This window comes from Triticum dicoccoides, chromosome 2A (assembly GCF_002162155.2).
Source record: "Triticum dicoccoides isolate Atlit2015 ecotype Zavitan chromosome 2A, WEW_v2.0, whole genome shotgun sequence".
Lineage (NCBI taxonomy): Eukaryota > Viridiplantae > Streptophyta > Magnoliopsida > Poales > Poaceae > Triticum > Triticum dicoccoides.
Window position 1 is genome coordinate 770994613 of NC_041382.1, and position 18268 is coordinate 771012880.

The following is an 18268-nucleotide window of genomic DNA, read 5'->3' on the forward strand; positions in this document are numbered from 1 at the left end:
TAGCATGCTATAAGTTTCCATGGTGCAAATAATTTGTTTATTTTTACAGGATAAAATCACTATTCTTGAAAACAAAATGCTATGCTTTCAAAAGGCAATACTTTTAAGGTCTTGGTGGCAGCCCTCCAATAGCTAGTGCAACAGGTACTCATCGCTCCCAGTCTGCTCCTTCAGTCTCAGCACGAATGCAGGAAAACGCCCCCACCGCGCTGCTGATCCCCGTCTCACTGCGTCATACCAACATGGTCCGGCTGGGCGCCGCCCCGGCGAACCATGCGACACCATAAAGTTATATTTGACTGTTTGAAACAACGAGATTTAAGTAAGACTATATATAATAATGAAAGACAGTCAATCTTCAATCAATCAAGCAAAGTGGCGAGTACCTCTCCAAGACTGAGCTACGTACAACCCCAGCTTTTGACTGTTGGCCGAGCATGATCTCTATGTCCATACCTAGAGTCATCATTGCCAGAGCTAGTTTGTATGTGCATTCCTTGAAAACCAAACCTTGCTAGCGTCTTCGCTCTTCTTCTCCAAGTTCTTATATCATTTCATACTCATCACACGAGGCCTAGAAAAGTTGTGAATGCACGGATTGATGGAGTGCAATACATCCATGAACGCGCCGTAAGCCACAGACATCTTGAGGCTCGCCTCAACGTCGGTCTCCTACGAAGACTAAGTTGGGAAGTGCGCCGCCGGCATGGTGTCCGTCCGAGCCTGGTGGTTTACCCAATTAGCTCGGAAAAGACCAGTCGCTGCATGCCCAACGTGGTTTCCAGGGAAGCGACCTTATCTCGGAGCGTGGAGATCTGCGCCTCCGGTCAGAGAGTGACTCGGACCCGCCGGCACCAGATCCCAAGGTTGCCCAAAGCTTCGAAACCTTGATGGAGAGGCGAGCAGGGGAATCTGGGAAGTACTCGCCAGAGTGAGGACCAGGGCTGCACGATGGACGGAAACTTGGCGGAGATCCGCTTGGAGTCTATGAGGTGAGCATGGAGGAGACGACGATGCCGGCCTTGGCCTGCAGCGCCTGGAGCGCACGCGGAGGACGGGGGTCGATTGGGCGGCGTGTTGGCACTTGGGAGAGGGATACGGTTTGGGTCGGGAGTCTTTCGTGGGCTGCCGAGATTTTGTTGGCTGGTTTGCTCTATGGGTTAGATTTTTCAGATCTTTGTGCACACAAAAACCGAGCATGAGACGTGAACCAAACCGTACATGAAACGTATCTGTGCATGTGTGCACGCACGCACGCTTTTGTTTTCGGTTTTCTTCTCGTATTGCAAGAGGAGATGTGGAGTTTTTTCTCAATCTATTACATAGATCTACTTTTAAATCTCGGTCATCAATCTTTATGATTAACGTAAAATTAACGAATATAAAAGGGTGACGTATGGAGAACTATGAAAGCTTCCGCCCTTTATTATTCGGTAAAGATAAAGATAAATACACACACAATTCCTTTTGATCGACAGCTTGAGCTCCTTAATGCCTAAATGCTTATGATGTTTCGTTGTTAAAACCTACCTGTCTGCCAGAACCAGAGCCATGTAATGCCGTATAGACGATTACAGTTCAGGAAACGAGTAAAATCAGAGAAAATCCAAATATATTTCGGCACCAATTAAACAATTCACAAAATCATTCTGTTCCACGGCAAGGCTAAGTTCTCAGGAGGTAAAACACAAAAGCAAAAATAGAAAAAAAGCAAACAAGGTTCAACACACCGAGGAGGTCCAATCCCATACTCGGAGTCGGACAATGGGACGAAAACCTCCTACGACTGTCACCTTTGGTTGCAAGTTTCACGACAAACCCACCATATAATTAAGTTCACAACACAAGGTGGAAATAGCTTCGCAACGACAGTGTTCCTTTTTCTTTTTGTTTAAGCGGGAAAAATGCTGCCATTGATCACTCTAGTTTTGTTCACTGATTTTCTTCAATTTTTCTCTTGGCCTTGATTGATTCCTAGCAGCCCAGCCTGTGAGCAGGTCATTGCCTCGTCGGCTTCGGTGCTTGTAGTCTTAGGCTTCTTTTGCTTGGGCTCATGTTGACCGTCTAAGTCTTTTTCATCTGCAACTGTAACTGTAAAAAAAAGAGTCAAATTAATAGGTAGGATGGAAAGAATAATGAAATCCCCCGCCAAAAAAAAGAGGGGAAAGAATAATGAAATGGAAGCAATTTTGTAAAAAGAAGGATGAGCTATGAGCTTATTAGTGCCTGAGTGCACGTCCTATACGTGCTCCCAAAAAATCATCAATTTTTTCCTGATGCTTCCTCGTTGACGGTATTTCTCCACTATCTACTAAGAACAAACGCACAATCTAAAAGAAATTTTTTGTATGTAAAAAAGACAACCTTGAGACATGGTGCAACAGCCATGATACATAATTTGAAGACCAAATTTGATTCACAACTCAAGAACAGAAAGAAAGATAAAAGTACACAGTTATTTGTTGTGAATATTTGATGCTTGTAACTATTCATATCATTTTTTTGTTTATTTATATATGTATCAAGTTTTGAAATTAAATTATGTGGGAACTTTAGACACATCTTGTCTCAACTTTGTCAGAAAATTCAGAAATGTAGGTTTGCATGGAAGCACCGTAAAAAAGATAAGAGAACCCACTAGATATCTCCTCTCATTATATGAAACTTTGGCGAGAACAGTATTCCCTCTGTAAGTGATCTAAACGTTCTTATATTTCTTTACGGAGGGAGTACATCTCAACGAGTTGTGAAAAAACAGGAGCAACAATTACCAAGCAAGTCTTTGTACTTCTTGGTGACACTCTGTGTCGGTTTCCAGGAATCTTTAGGACGTTCTCCAGTCCAGAAGTATTTCGTTGCATCCTTCTTCGTACGGAACACGAGATACTCAGAACTGGAAGGGTCGGTAAAATACTGCAGAAGACCAAAAGGATTAAAGAATAGAAAACTGAAACCAATGAAAAAAAAATGGATAAGCACAGCGTGTGTTTGCAATTTGCATGCATATTTAACAAAAAAATAGGCCAATATGACATGTTTAGATATACCGTGTCTTTCTTTTTTTTGTCGTCTGGTCTGAAGTAGGTTTCCTTCACCCATCCAGCGGACAAACGCTCAGTATAGAAGTCAAGCTGTGCAATCATCTATAATACATAAGACTGAATGTTAGCAGTCTTGAGAATTTATAGCATTAAGATCACCCTAGAAGTATGTATGTATGTGGTGCTATGTAGAGATGTACATACGTTATCCTGAGAGCTCGTGTCGCACTCTACTGCGTCTTTGCAGGCTCTGGGGGTCTTCCTCTTTTTTATTGGTTCTTCAAAGAGCAGCACGTCTTTTTTAGACACATCTTGTTTAGACCCATCTTCTTTGGATGGCAGTGGCATCTTTGGCACTCGTACTATTTTTTCAAAGGCCTCTACATCATCTTTGTTTGTAAATCGCACCCCGGAGGACTTATGGACGAAGAACTGCATGAGGGTATGTTCAAGTTTAGTGAGTTGCTTAGATGAACAAGTATCTTTGCTTGGTTCTCATCTGACTAATGGTGCATTCCAAGATAAAAATATATGTTATATTATCTAGCCATTTAATTTCTCACACACATATATAACTAAATACAATGATCCATCTATTCCAAATCATTTTTTAGAAAAAGAAAAGAGGTGTATTTGTGCAATGTCGTTGTCGTGGTTGTAATCATTACTACTCCGTTCCAAAATACTTGGCTTCCATTTGTCCAAAAATGAATGTACATATATACTAAAACATGTCTAGATACATCTATATTTTGACAAAGGGAAGGCATGTATTGTGGAACGGAGGGAGTACATCTTGGATGAATGTATAAATAAGGCTCTACACAATGAAATATGAAATGTCAGACATTTTCTGTTGCAAAAAGTGTCCAAACAATATAGTTTGCCAAGGCTAGCCACATAATCAAGCTATTCACCACCTGCTGGAAACTTATTAAACAAGTGCATTTTTTTTTGTTTTACATACCTTGAATATTTTTTTGTTCACCCCCTCCCCTTCAGCCCTTATCTCCATTGCCCAACCCTCCGGGATCCAGCTATAGTTGCCCTGAACATATAACACAACCGTGGTTCACACCTCAGATCTCAACACCATCAACAACATCTATGTAAGTCTGTATCACACATAATTCATCGCTCACCTGTAGTGTCTTCACATCACCACACGTTGACCTCCCCCTGATCACGCACTTCTTGAACCTGCGGTATTGCGTGACCTTGTTCTTCATCATGGACATCATGCTCGTAATAGGAGATGTGTAGTACTACAAAGCGTGCAAGAACGAAGAGGTCATTCGGTATATGTTGATCATACTAACCTGGAAACAAAGTAGACCTGAACAAAACAACATGGGAGAAAAGAGACGCACCTCGATGTTGCCATTGCCAAGGTGATGTGCCTTGATGATGGGTTTCTCGGCAGCCATCAACCTCTCTCCTCGCTTTTCTCTGTCGGACATTACCATGGGCATATCTCAGTTAGTATCCCTCTCTCTCTCTCTCTATCTATCTATCTATCTATCTATCTATCTATCTCTCTCTCTCTCTCTCTCTCTCTCTCTCTCACACACACACACACACACACAATATATCATTGGTGAAACCTAAGGTCCATTTATGAAGGGTTGATCAATACATGAAAGTTGTCAACATTGTTGAGGCACAAAACATTAGTTTATAGGCCATCTCCATCCGAGGTGATATGCAACCTCCGAAGTTAGAATACAATCGCCTGATTCCATACAATCGCATACCTCCAAAGTTAGAATACAACATTGTTGAGGCACAAAACATTAGTCTGGTGTATGGCGTCGCTTATTCGGCCCTCAAGATGGATTTAAAAGAAAAATTGCCCAACAAGAAAGTTGTTCTCCTCACCAAATTGAACAACTTCGTTTTTTTCATCTTAATTCAATGTACGTATGCGACCTCTAGAGACGATGCAATATGACAATCTTTTGACCCTTGTCAAATTTTGTAAAATAAACAATCATGTCACTTGTACTCCCTCCGTCCGAAAAAACTTGTCCCAAGCTGGTTCCTCAAATGGATGTATCTAGCACTAACTTGGTGCTAGATACATCCATTTGAGGGACAAGTTTTTTAGTTTTTTCGGACGGAGGGAGTATGTTCTATCAAACTTATAAATTGTAACAGCCATATCACTTGTATGTTCATTTGGTTTTACACAATGTCAACATGTGCACACAATTCATTCATTTTAACTTGGTTATTTAACTTTCTATTGAATAACATTCTATTCTCTATTGTTCATCATTTCAATTTTGAAGTTGATGATTAGAGGTTTACATGGTTGTATGAACCTTTTAGATCGTGTGGAGGCATGGGTAACTGATGGTCACATGCATCGACGGTGATGTAGAGCACATTGCGAGTTAGTTTACGACTTAGTGATATTTTTGTTTGACACGCTTCATAATGTTCGAGTTTGATTTGTATGTTAGTGATGTTCTTGTTGTGCTTCATATAGTCTTCCTAGTTCTATGTTTGATTACAAGCATGTGTATATGTGGCTCAACTATTCGTATTTGAATTGAGATTCTGCTATTTTTGGGGTATTTTTCTAAAGATATCACTGACCGGTCAATTGTGAAGTACTGGTTAGTGATGATGTCCTCTAAATTACATTACTAATGCTCCAGCCATCAGTTGTGAGTCAACACAGACCAGTTTTTGGCTGGCTAGTGATGCGGGTTGTGATCACTGAAGCGGACGCACTGAATAACCATTTGGCTGATTTAGCAGCATTGTAGTAGTGTACACATCTTGACTACAAGACAAGAGAATGAGTATTCTGATAACAACAGGGGGATGCTATTGAAACTTTGTCTTGGAATGGAGGAGATCATGGAAACAAGCACAATCTATACATCCTCGTTATCCAAAAATCATAAACAATTTGAAAGGGTATTTTAATAAATATGCGAAGACTTGCATATTTATGATATAACTCCCAAGAAATGGGATACATCTATGTTACTTGACTAGGTGATGTAAAAAATAAATGAACATACACATGAATAGAGATATTACCCTTGAAGCATGGCCGGGGACAAAGACCGGTGTCTCTCCTGTTGAAAGGCCTACAAGAAAGATCAATCCCTAAAGATTCACCACCACAAAGGTTTTACATTGCAACAAAATTTGACATGTCATACAAGAAAAAGATCACACTTAAACAGAAACTGTTTTGAACCACACACACACACACACACACACACACACACGGTGGTTTTTAGCCAAACAACTCATTTTTCATAACTCACACATACACACGTAAACACTTACATATCAAAATTGTACACTAAAATTTTATTTACAAGACAATTTTGTAATGTCATACCATGTCTCTTTACATATAAAAAATAGCAATAGGAAACAATTGCAATGTCATACAATGTTTCTTGACATAGCAAAATTAGCAATGGCATATGCAGTTTTGACATATACAAAATTTGCATAGCAAATCTCAATCTCTCTTCTTATATTTATTCTCTCCTCCCTATTTCCTCTTCCCTTTTCTCTCTTCTCTCCTCCCTTTTATCTCTTCTCTTTTCCCTCATCTCTCTTCTCATTTATGAATTCACATTTCATACGAACATGAAAATTTGCAACCAAGCAAAAAAAATGCAACCACTTCACATATATGATGTACGTCACTACCATACAACCATTCATCACCATCACAAATCACAAAAGGCATTAAAAAATTGAAATAAAAATGGCGGCTTACCTTGGGGCAGTGACGACGGTGAGAGTGGCAGGTGGAACCAGGGTGGAAGGCGGATCTCAAACGGCGGTGGAGCTCGGCGACGGGGAGGACGTGTCGAGGGAGGTGGGAGGATCTTGGAAGGCTTTGGCGAGGAAGCTCGGATGGGCCGAAGATAGGAGGATAAGGGGAGAGGAGGTGCGCCGAGGGAAGGAGGGGCCGATGGTTGGCAGGGTTGAGAATTGGAGGCGGTGATGGAAGGTAAGGTCGGGGCGGCGGCGGCGGAGGAGGAGGCAAGGTATAAAGGGGAGCTAGGGTTATATGCGGCGGGTTCAAAATTTGAGGATGAAATGGGTGTGGCTGGAGTTTGGGCCAAGTCGCGGGCCCAAATGTTTGCTTAGTGGCCAAGTAGAAACGCTATGGGAAAATTCCTTTTATTTCTTTTCTTTTTTTCCTTTTATTTCTTTTGTTCTCTTTCTTTTCCTTCTTTCTTTGCTTTGCTTTTCTTTCCTTTTTCTTTCTTTTCCTATCTTTAGTCTCCTCTTTTCTTTCTTTCTGAGTTTCTTTCTTTCTTTCTTTACTTTGCTTTTCCTTCCTTTTATTTATTTATTTTCTTTTCTTTCTTCCATTTTCTTCTTTTCTTCTCTTGTTTTTCTTTCCATGACTCAAACCGATAAACTCCATATTGGCGGTCGAGTATTGCCACCTAGATGTTGAAATTCATTTTCGTTTCTTAGATAAGCCTAATAAAATATGATTGTTCACCCATTTCTACGTCTTTAGTCATCGCCTTGAGTAGAAGCAGATGTATTCATTTCCACTCCCTCGGTGCAGACAGACGGTGCCAACACCAAGTCACTACTGCAGGAATGCCTAGCAGTGGCAGGTAAGGCTCTCAGGGGTGCCCGCTACGGACCTCCCGCCACTGCTAAGATGGCATCAATGGCGGGCGAGGGCCTGCCACTGGTTGCACTACTGTAGTGGCGGGTGGGTTGTACCGCCCGCCACGACTATTGTAGCTACCAAGTGATGCATTGGTCTCTGCTCGCCACTGCCGTGCGTAGCAGCATTGGCATGCACCTTTGCCACTCGCTACTGGTAGTGATCTAGGCATATAGAAGAATTGCTGTCGCGACAGCGTTATTCTGCTGTCGTGGCAGCATTTTAATGGCATTGTTGCAATAATTTGCACTTGATCATCCCATTGCATTACATATATAGAATATTGTCTTAGCATTCAAACAATCATATTACAATGGTGATACAATAATTAAGAGCATTAATGGAGCAAACATATAGTATAAGAAGTGCAGGGCAACAAATAAAAACATGCATGTCTCAACTCATATAATGAACAACGAATCACGCTGTTTTGAAGAGGTGTATGTATCAACTTGACTATTCGCTCGCAATCGATGACCGCAATATGTCTTCGACTCGGTGAAGTCATTTCTCATCTCGCTCTGGCTCGTAGTGGAACTTTCCAAGCATAATTGGTTTGATGCCAACATTCTGCATTGCCAATATTTGGCAAGCCAACATTTGGCAAAATCAAAAGTCACCAAAATTTGGCAACTTTTTGTGAGATTGACAAGAAAAGTTGGTAGCCAACATTTGACATTTGCCAAATATTGTCATGCCAACTTTTGGCAGCGAACCAATTATGCTCTCCGTCCTCATTTAGAACCTCTTTGTTAATGATTTTGGCCAACACCTTTTGGATGCGCTCATACTCTGTTAATAATTCCCCTATGTCTATGTCCCTCTCCATCTATTCGGACCACTTGACGATCTGGCTATGTTTTTGCAAATATTTGCTTTTCTTCAAAAAGTCGTATATGATGGCCATGGCACAATAGCAAGACCTATGAGAGGATTTGACATTTGGTTTTCTATAGCAACAAGCGCTAGTGAAGAACTTAATTTCGGAACGCTTTGTTATCGTCTCGTTGTAGTTCTTACACTTGGCTAGAGCATCATTTAGAACCTTCTTCAATCTGGTCCATTGCTTTTTAGGGTGTCTCGTCGAATCGAAAAAACAAGCCAAGCCCTGCGTCGGTAGTAGCGTGATTACGATCCAATATCGGTCGCTGCGTAAAAAAAGAAGAAATTGGCATTGATGAGGTGAAACCAGAAGGTCATTTATATGTTTCAAAATAAATGAGTGAATGTTAACGACTTACTTGTCACAATATGGCACTAGTAAGGTGTCCTTACATGGATGATTCACAAGCATGCACGGGAACAGTAGTCCAAGATGAGCTCCTACTATTTCCGGTTTCCAGGTTGTGGCAGTGCATGTAAAAAGATCGAGTAAGGACACTTTACGATGCTGGAGTAGGCGATGTGAAGCTCCTTGAAGTACCCAAAGCCTTATTAACTCTGGGGAGACTGCGCTGACAGAGAAGATATTCACATGGATCACCTCATTGAAGACTAGATCAATTTTATCGGCCGAAAACTCTTGGATGAAATTGTAACCTTCTATGACCTTGGCCGTGTATCCATGTTGACCTTGTTTTGATTTATCTACAACATGGGCGTGTAGAAGTTGAAGATCGAGCGACCTTGCTGGGTGGCATTGGGCGTGCACAAGCCTACATGCCAGAGCCTGGCCGAGCCCGCCTGTCGGTGTGTACGCCCCACACCAGGCTCGTCCGGTCACGACAAGCGGTTCATGCGTTGCGATCGCTCCACTGGCCGTATGTTGTGTCCGTCTTAGACGGCTCGTACATGGGGCTAGGCATCCAAGATGCGTACCTGGGCAATCCATGCCGGGTAGCTCTATGGGTGTTGGTTCGTCCGTGCAAGCATTGTTCTCCGCGAGCTAGACATGCGCACTCGCCTGGTGCACCCAGCCGGCTATGCAGAGGGATGTCCAGCCGTTTGTGCTTGTCTGGGTCTTCTGGCGCTTGTCTGGGTCTATGCAGAGGGATGTCCAGCCGGCTATGTTCGTTATGCATCCAACGAAACTGGTCGGAAACGATCTGCCCGGTTGGAGTTGGCTAACACATTTTTTCACATGCGGGCTACCACATTGTGTTTGACCGCGAGGATGCTCAAAGGACCTATTTGTAATGTTTTCTATGTGCGGTTCGCTCTGCAATGTTTCGTGAACATTTGTCATGTTTTCGTCTTTCTGCTAGTTTTATATGCAGTTGTATCCTGTTTTTTAGTATCCCTCTGTAAAGTAATATAAGAGCGTTTAGTTCAGTATTTCTTTACTGAGAGAGTATTAATTAATAATTCAATTAATATAATGTGTGCGGTAAAAAAAGTCCATAGTGATTTTAGCCCCAGCGTGTCTCCTACGTGGGGGGTGTGGATACGAACTCTGCGCGCAGTGCGCCACTCCGCGACCGCCACGTCGCCGGAAGCACGTCGAGGCGGCTGACGTGGCGCCCGGTCGTCGGCCCGCGCCGACCCGCGTGGGCCGACGTCATCCCCGTCGTCGCCGTCGCCGCCTCGTGGCCTCGTGGGGGGAGCGAGAAGAGATAGAGGAGCAGCCCCGGCGCATCTGGATCCGCGCCGCAAAGCTGACTTCTTTCTCCGCCGCACGCATCCTCCACCTCCTCCTCCCGGCGACCACCCCGGGGGCGCTATATCACGCGGCCGCCGCGAGGAGCTGCGCCCCGTCCCTTCTTCTTCCTCGTAGCAGCCTCAGCAGCAGGAGGAAGATGGCGGCGGCGAGGAAGGACGCCGGTGTGCTCGCGCTCTTCGACGTCGACGGCACCCTCACCGCGCCCCGCAAGGAGGTGACGCCGGAGATGCTCGAGTTCATGAAGCGCCTGCGCGAGGTGAGGCCCGAATGTGACCCTGTCTGTCGTTCTCTCGTTTCAGTTTCTTTTCCGTACAATTCTCAGGCGAGATTGCTCACTGTATGTCTGGGTTGTGGCACTCTGGTTTTCTTCCTGGGAGCAGAATGTGACCGTCGGCGTGGTGGGGGGATCCGATCTGGTCAAGATCTCCGAGCAGCTCGGCAAATCAGGTACCCGCCCTGCTTGGATTCAGCAGGACACTCTGCTTGGATTCAGAGTCCCCCCTAACCGCACTCTTTACTCACCTTGTCTGTAACTGTAACTGCAAGACTGAGCTTGATATTTGTTCTCCCCACTGCAGTCATCACCGACTATGACTACGTCTTCTCCGAGAACGGCCTGGTCGCGCACAAGGACGGCAAGCTCATCGGGACGCAAGTAAGTGCCCACGCCGCATAATGCGCGCTGTTTTAGCACAGATGTACAACTGAATTTTGCCTGGTGTTCTTCACTCTGCAGAGCTTGAAAACGTATCTTGGAGATGACCAGCTTAAGGTGAGCCTGTGTTGTGTGACGTTTTTTTTTCTTGTACTGCTGTTGAAGATGAGTTTTGAGGCCTTGGTAGTGATGTTTATGTGTTCTTTGCAGGAATTCATTAACTTCACTCTTCATTACATCGCGGATTTGGATATCCCAATTAAAAGGTCAGTGCGGAATCCTGTTCGAGAATTCCCTCGGACGCTTGCCCTTTACTGACCGGGTAAAGTAAATGTTTCCACAGGGGTACATTCATAGAGTTCAGGAGTGGAATGATCAATGTGTCGCCTATAGGGAGGAACTGTAGTCAAGAAGAACGTGATGATTTTGAGAAGTATGATAAGGTACAGATTGTCTTATAAGAACAAGTAGTTAGTCAATAATCAGAAAGGGGGGATAGCTATTAGAAAAACATGAAACTGAACCGACTCGTTTTGTTTAGGTACATAACGTTCGGCCTAAAATGGTGTCAGTGCTTCGTGAAAAGTTTGCACACCTGAACCTGACTTTTTCTATTGGAGGGCAGATCAGTTTTGATGTAAGTGTTCTGAACTCATAAAAATCTGCTAGAAATCTTCAGTTTGGTATTTACTACTGCATCACTGAATTCAGGTATTCCCACAAGGCTGGGACAAAACCTACTGCTTGAGATATCTGGAAGAATTCAAAGAAATCCATTTCTTTGGGGACAAAACCTACAAGGTAAGATACTTTAGTTGTGCAGTGCTTCCAAGTAAAGAAATCTCCTTTTCTTTTTTTGAAGTACCTTTGTGCACACAAGATGTTGTTTGATAAACTTTTCAAGCCACTGTTAACGACATCCCATTTAATTACTACAGTACAAACTTAGCTGTACTGTATACTACAAACTGAAACTGACATTCGTTTTTCCTCTGATTATATTTAATAGGGTGGCAATGATCATGAGATATTTGAATCTGACAGAACAGTTGGTCATACAGGTATGCTCGTTGTATGTTAAAAGCTATTCTTCTGATGGTTATGAAATCTAGGAGGCATTTATATTTATATAGAGGACATCCCTGAACGAGCAATTTTGCATTGTAAAAAATATCATAGCTTAACAGGAGATTTCTTGAAGGGTTGGTTAATAAGTAAACAGGAGAGACAGAGAGAACCTCTTTGTAGCAAACGATATTATTAGTTGCCAACTGATTCCATATTTGGCATTGTGCTCAACCATGAGGGGCAGTATCATTAATATCTAACCACTCTGAATTGTTGATGATCGAGCTGTAGTGGCTGTCAGAAACTACCTTTTCACCATCATATCTAATCATCCGGAGTAGCACCTTTTCAAGTCATATTCGTCCCTGAAGAGTGCACCTCGGGCTGTAACCGAGTAAATAATAGGGCATCAATAGCCCTTCAGAAACATTACACAGCTCCCATTGTAATTTAGTTGCAAAACATTACTCTGTTACTCCGCTTTGTTAGCGAGACTAGAGCTGGTGTCTGGCCCAGTTTTTTAGCCGAGTCCCACCCATGATTTATTTATCGGGATTTGGTGCTGACAGACCGTTTACATGTGCAGTTACCAGCCCCAATGACACTGTGCAGCAGTGCAAATCCATCTTCCTGTCGGAGTGATCGCCAGACTACCGTGCCGTTTACATTCATTTGTTCACCTGCACCCCTCGAACACTTGCCGTCTCGAAATAATTCCTCTATAGATCTCCCTTTGAACTCAGTACATTTTTTGTGTTCCTCCCCGTTGGGAGTAGCTTATCACTATTGTTGTTGTAAACAGAACTGTATTGGTATACATACATTCACAAGCAGCGGATTTTGTATACGCGCATTGGGCGCAATTGTATGAGGGCATGTTTGATCTAAGATATTTCCTGCTCAGCCCATTTTTCGTTGATTGGTGTGGTGCGTAAGGCCTACATGTTTTCCTAGGAAAGTCTTCTCGCGCATTCTATTGATTATCAAACGGAGTTGCATAGTTCAAAAGCAAAGGCAAGAGGAAACAAACTCTTGGGTTGGTTTATTGACTCAAGTGCAAACTTAAGAATTTACAGAGACTGATTCACAAAAAAATGTTCATTAATTCGGAAAAGTATCCCAGCAAGCCGACATTTTATTTTGGTTTTTCTGCATACCGTCTTTCAATGCTAGTAGGTTTTATTTGAATTTAAAAATATTTATTAATTCGCAAAACTATTCATGAATTCAAAAACATAAGTGTAGAAAATTTTGAAGAAATAAAAAATACAAGTGTAGAAAATGTTGATAAATTCAAAAAATTGTCACGGATCCAAAATATTTATTGAAAAAATGCTTGTCACTACAAAAAATTGTTCACGAATTCGATAATATGTTTGCGAGTTCAAAAATTGTTCAAAAAAATTGAGAAAGTTTATGAATTCAATTTTTAATGAATTTGAAAATGTACACGGATTTAAAGAATGTCTGTGAAATTGAAATATGTTCGTGTATTCAAAACTTGTTCACAAAATTGAGAAAGTTCTTGAACTAAAAAGCATTCGTGAATTTCAAAAATCATCACGGGTTTTGAAAAAATTATAAATTTTGAAAAAAAATCGCGAATTCAGAAAGTTCATCAATTCAAAAATTGTTGTTCCCAGAATTGTGTGAGTTAGCAAATTCAAAAAAATGTTCGTGTCATATTTTACAGATTTGTGGCCCAAAAACGGCAGCATGGCCTGAGCCCAGCAAGGCCGCTCCCGTCACTTCCTCTCGTGTCGCTGAAAGAAAGAAAAAGGAAACCGTTCCTCTCCTGCGTCAGAGAGAGAAGCGAGGCGGCGCCGCAGCCAGCGCCGCTCCCCTGCCAGACGTCGCCGATCGGCCGCCCTCCTTCCGCTCGCCGGCTCGCCGCCCTCTCCCCTGTCAGGTGTCGCGGAGACGCCGACGCCAGCTAGCCCGATCCCATCACGGCGCCGGCTGGCCGCGCGGTCCCCTCCCCTCGCCGGCTCGCCTCCAACCCGCAGGGTGCCGTAGCAAGTTAAGCAAGGTACAATTGAACTTCCTGCAGATCTGGGAAGATGAAGCTGAATAAAACTGTTGCATACAGAGCTTCTGCCTATACTGCCATACAGTAGAATTGATGCCAATCCATGTTCATGTCATACCGCCATTGATGCAAATCATGCAATGCTACTTCCTGCTTATATACAACTGAATAACTGACGCCATTGCTTTCAAATCTGCACATTTGGAACATATTTCCTGAACTGAAATGTTTGTGAGACTTGACTGGGCTATTTATGTTATTCTTTAGCCCAATACTGAGCTTATTGCAGCTTAAACTTTCCACAATTTTCTCTCAAGGCTGCATATGTATTTCCCTTTCCTGAACTGTATGCGTTTGCATAAGGATGCATTGTGTGATTGCCAACACCGTTGCTTCATGATTGAAACAGTTTCATTTACTCGTGTGTATCTAGGGTTTCTGCAATGTGTATACCTGTGATTTTGATTATTTAGCATTGCCCTTGCCCTTTGTGGATTCATGCAGCCGTCCTGTTTGACGAAATGTCGGCACCAACATCCATTCCCTGTGGCTCAAAGAGTGTGGGACGCAACAGGAATGGTGTTGACAGGCTCAGCAGCCTGTCCGACGATCTGCTCCACCATGTGATGTCCTTCCTGCCGATGCCCCAGGTCGTGCGCACAAGCCTTCTCTCACCAAGATGGCGCTTTCTTTGGTGCTCTACACCGTTCATCCGCATCGACGGCAAAGACTTCGTGGATAATAGCAAGTTGGAGAATTTCATTGATTGCTTGCTGCTCTTGCGCGACTATACCGCTTCCTTGGATGAAGCCCGAATCTCTCCCTGCTGCGTTGATTGTACCAAATGTTCCGTGTGGATTCGTCATGCCATCATGCACAAAGTTCGTGTCCTTGATATTTCTGGACCTCTCAGTTTGGATAAGACAGCAATATTTCCTTCTCAGCACCTGAAAACAATCAGGCTCCAAGCTGCCATGTTGAGACATGGGTTTTTTAGGCCGTTGAACTACGACTGCCCTGTGCTTGAACATTTAGGGCTGAAGTTGTGCACTTTCTGGGGCCATGAGGAGATCTCATCAAGGTCACTCAAGGTTCTGCATATCAGTCAGTGCTACCTCACCCCCAGTCTCCTGATTTGTGCTAGGAACCTTACCAATCTCTCTATCCTTGACACAGACATTGGTGGTATAGTAACTAGGGATCTGTCTTCTCTGGTAACAGCTTCGATTAGTCTAGTATCCAAACATTTTTATCATAGGGACACAGTAGTAGTGGGGCATCATCTACTTGATGGCCTTTCACATGCCACAACGTTGGAGTTGCATGCGCCATTACATGAGGTAAGAACGGGTTCTTTTCTTTTCTTACCCATATGATGAAACATGCCATTTTTGCTATTAGTCTAGGAATGCCTCGTATATGTTGGTATTAAGTTTTCTTTGCAACTCTGTAACATGCTGGTTTCGTGTCTGATGGATGAATTTGAAGCGCGCATTTGAGGGAGGTTTGCCAACATGCCCCATGTTCAGCAATCTGACAAGCTTGGTCCTGGGCGATTGGGTCATGACTGCTGACTTCTACCCACTGCACAGTATTCTCCAGCGCTCGGACAAGCTGAAGGAGCTAACTCTGAAGCTCAAAATGGTACTTGCTCAGAAGTATGTCCAAGTACCTGTTGATCTGCTAGAACTCTTACTGATACTACCTTCATGTTGATATTCTGCAGGAGGAATGCAGCATATGCAAAGCCTTGCCGTCAACAAGGAGAGCGCCGCTGTCAGGCTCAGACAGCCACCCTTGCATCGAGAGGATCAAAATCTACTGCCGGAAAGATCATGCGAGGGTCGGTGAGCTGGTGCAGGCGTTGGTACCGACTGCCTGCAATGCGAAAATCAGCATCGAGCAGCCCTGATCCATGTTAACCAAGACCTCGTTCTCAAAGTTAATTTCTTAAGACAAGAGTGTTTTGTTGACACTGACGTTCCCTGGTCCATGTGTGTGATGGTTGTTGGATCTGAACTGCTTCGTCAATGTAGGCTGGTTGGATGTTGGCACTGGGCGCGTTGATGGATTCTGGACATTGCCTTGTCTGTACAACGGCTGAGAAAATCTTTGGAATGCGAATTTGAGCTTCTGAATTATTAGCAAATTTGCGGTTCCCTGGTTATATTAATTAGCCATTAACTTCCAAAAAATAAACTAGCTAGCTTTTGACTAACAATCTTTCAACTTACATGTGCTGGGGAGAAAAGAATATGGATATATATGGGCATCTATAAAAAATAATTTGGGCTGTCACCATGTACATTAAAGGATTCTCTCGTGCTTTCAGAAAATGCCAGTTTTTGCTAATACATTACTGATGATAGATGTTTGGATAAAAGCTTATAGCTTAACAATTACAAATATCAGGTGATTTGTTCTTTAAAAAAAGTGTTTTCACAGATTTTCTTAACAAAAACCAAAATGACACTTCACATTAGAATTTGTCTTTTTTGTTCTTGATGTGCATTTTGAATTTTGACTTGAAATTCTTACAGATTGTAGACATGTGTCTTGCTAACACTCATAATTGTTTGAATTTTTTGAAACATTTAAAAGTGGTTTTAAGAAAATGGTAGCACCTAATGTGTGGTAGACTGGTAGTACAGGGAGCCATGCACTCTGTGTGAATTATAATGTAGCTAAGCCTCCTATGCCAGTGCATGCCAACTTTTTTGGAAGGGTAGAAAGATTTTGCCACCCATGATTACAAATTCATTGTCACAAATTACTCATAAGAAATACTCTAGTAAGATAAGAAAAGTCATCATTAAACACTAAGAAAAAAGGTGTAGGCTGAGAAAGAAATGAAAAGGGGACTGAATAGCTCGCTGCAAGAAAACTGAGTTCTGCTTCAACCAGCTTTGCCCTGAGAATAAGACCACCGGGAGCAAGATTCACAAGGCATTTTCAATTGTGAACACCAACACATGAAAGAAAAGCTATTTGAAACTTAAGTCGAGAAATTAGAGTTGTGGTACTACAGACTATGAAACATGATCATTACTTTCTTAATTAGTTGAAGAATAAATGACATGATTTCTGTGCAAAGATCTAGATCTCCAGCCGAGAGCACACAGATTCCCAACACAAAACCAGTATCTTATATGTAGATTTAACTTAAACCTGATGCTCTCTCCTTTCCTGAAAACAGAACAGAACCGAAGTGAAAAAATACACTTGTACAGTGTATTTTTGACGGACGGTGCACCCGTAGCACCATAAGGATTGGTGCAGGCAGTCGGGATAAGTTCAAGTGAATTGCAAAAAACTGCCACATTTCAAGTTCAATTCTGGATTGCTACCACATTCCTTGGGCGCCCCAAAAATCTACCAGTGTTCTGACTAATTTTCTCAATGAACTCTCATGACTGGTTTGGAGAGGTTTAAACTGATTACTGACAGAAAAGGTCCACCTGTAAGCACTTGAACTCTTTTTTGAAATCTAGTTTGATGACCGAACTGAACACAGATTTCTTTTAGAAGGGATAGCCAGAAGACCGAATTGAACTCTGTTTTGAAATCTAGCTTGATGACAAGTGCGGGAGCTTTGGTATGGGTGCAACAGTAGAGAATGTCCGTTGTGTTGAGAAAATTTTCAGAGATATTTCTGCCAGAGAGAAAACATGTTTGGTTGGCGTGCACTAGCAGCAGGATTTTCTCATGTGTTTTCGTCCCTGTCGATGAGCGAACCTTGCCATGTTGGACCCAATATGCCACATTTTCTCTCACCTTTTGTCTGATGGTTTTGATAACGATTTTTCGGAGAGAGCTCCACGGCCCGGAGCGAGTGGGCTGCCTCTACGGTGAGGCGGTCCTTTCGGAGTTGGCTTGGTGTGTTCGGTACCATGGTGACCAGTGGTTTCTTCAAGCGGCCCGCCTCCGGTCTTGTCCAGTAGTAGTGGGTGTTATGTGTTAGGGATGGTGTGTCCCGGTTTCCTGTTCGGTGTTGGGTTAGTGGTACGTGTGCCACTAGATCAGTGCCGTTATATTTTTCTTTCGACCTGCTTGTATGAGGGTCTCCTCACCACTATGTATCAGTTTGGCCGTTCGTGCCTTTATTTATAAAGGGGGCGAAAGCTTGTTTCAAGAGTACAGGGTGTGAGAGAGGCTGGTCTTCCTCTAACACATCAAGAATGTTGATGAAAAACTTACAAGTGTT

At 42.9% G+C, this 18268-nt stretch overlaps 3 protein-coding genes across 3 annotated transcripts; 2 read left to right on the forward strand and 1 right to left on the reverse strand.

The window, feature by feature from the left end:
* Window positions 1–1650: 1650 nt before the first annotated feature.
* On the reverse strand, window positions 1651–7049 carry LOC119352437. Its single transcript, XM_037619071.1, has 9 exons — window positions 6796–7049; window positions 6096–6145; window positions 4412–4490; window positions 4184–4306; window positions 4009–4089; window positions 3246–3473; window positions 3048–3143; window positions 2772–2913; window positions 1651–2091 (listed from the first exon to the last, which is right to left on the reverse strand). The coding sequence occupies exons 2-9, from the start codon at window positions 6104–6106 to the stop codon at window positions 1946–1948; spliced, it is 906 nt and encodes a 301-aa protein (XP_037474968.1). The 5' UTR covers window positions 6107–6145; window positions 6796–7049; the 3' UTR covers window positions 1651–1945.
* A 3107-nt stretch (window positions 7050–10156) lies between these two features.
* On the forward strand, window positions 10157–12952 carry LOC119357172 (phosphomannomutase). The gene is made up of 10 exons (XM_037624157.1): window positions 10157–10568; window positions 10693–10759; window positions 10891–10967; window positions 11049–11084; window positions 11178–11233; window positions 11311–11410; window positions 11509–11604; window positions 11679–11768; window positions 11977–12028; window positions 12622–12952. The coding sequence occupies exons 1-10, from the start codon at window positions 10449–10451 to the stop codon at window positions 12675–12677; spliced, it is 750 nt and encodes a 249-aa protein (XP_037480054.1). The 5' UTR covers window positions 10157–10448; the 3' UTR covers window positions 12678–12952.
* A 1625-nt stretch (window positions 12953–14577) lies between these two features.
* Window positions 14578–16153, forward strand: LOC119357170 (F-box/FBD/LRR-repeat protein At5g22660-like). The gene is made up of 3 exons (XM_037624155.1): window positions 14578–15404; window positions 15553–15708; window positions 15791–16153. The coding sequence occupies exons 1-3, from the start codon at window positions 14586–14588 to the stop codon at window positions 15974–15976; spliced, it is 1161 nt and encodes a 386-aa protein (XP_037480052.1). The 5' UTR covers window positions 14578–14585; the 3' UTR covers window positions 15977–16153.
* The last annotated feature ends 2115 nt before the right edge of the window (window positions 16154–18268 follow it).

Coding starts and splice junctions, on each gene's coding strand:
- LOC119352437 (XM_037619071.1), bottom strand. Junction 4,307..4,411: donor TTGGCAATGGCAACATCGAG/GTGCGTCTCTTT, acceptor CACGCTTTGTAG/TACTACACATCTCCTATTAC. Junction 2,914..3,047: donor ACAAAAAAAAGAAAGACACG/GTATATCTAAAC, acceptor GGTCTTCTGCAG/TATTTTACCGACCCTTCCAG.
- LOC119357172 (XM_037624157.1), top strand. CDS start 10,449: ATGGCGGCGGCGAGGAAGGACGCCGGTGTGCTCGCGCTCTTCGACGTC. Junction 10,760..10,890: donor CGAGCAGCTCGGCAAATCAG/GTACCCGCCCTG, acceptor TCCCCACTGCAG/TCATCACCGACTATGACTAC. Junction 11,411..11,508: donor ATTTTGAGAAGTATGATAAG/GTACAGATTGTC, acceptor CGTTTTGTTTAG/GTACATAACGTTCGGCCTAA.
- LOC119357170 (XM_037624155.1), top strand. CDS start 14,586: ATGTCGGCACCAACATCCATTCCCTGTGGCTCAAAGAGTGTGGGACGC. Junction 15,405..15,552: donor TGCATGCGCCATTACATGAG/GTAAGAACGGGT, acceptor ATGAATTTGAAG/CGCGCATTTGAGGGAGGTTT. Junction 15,709..15,790: donor TAACTCTGAAGCTCAAAATG/GTACTTGCTCAG, acceptor GATATTCTGCAG/GAGGAATGCAGCATATGCAA.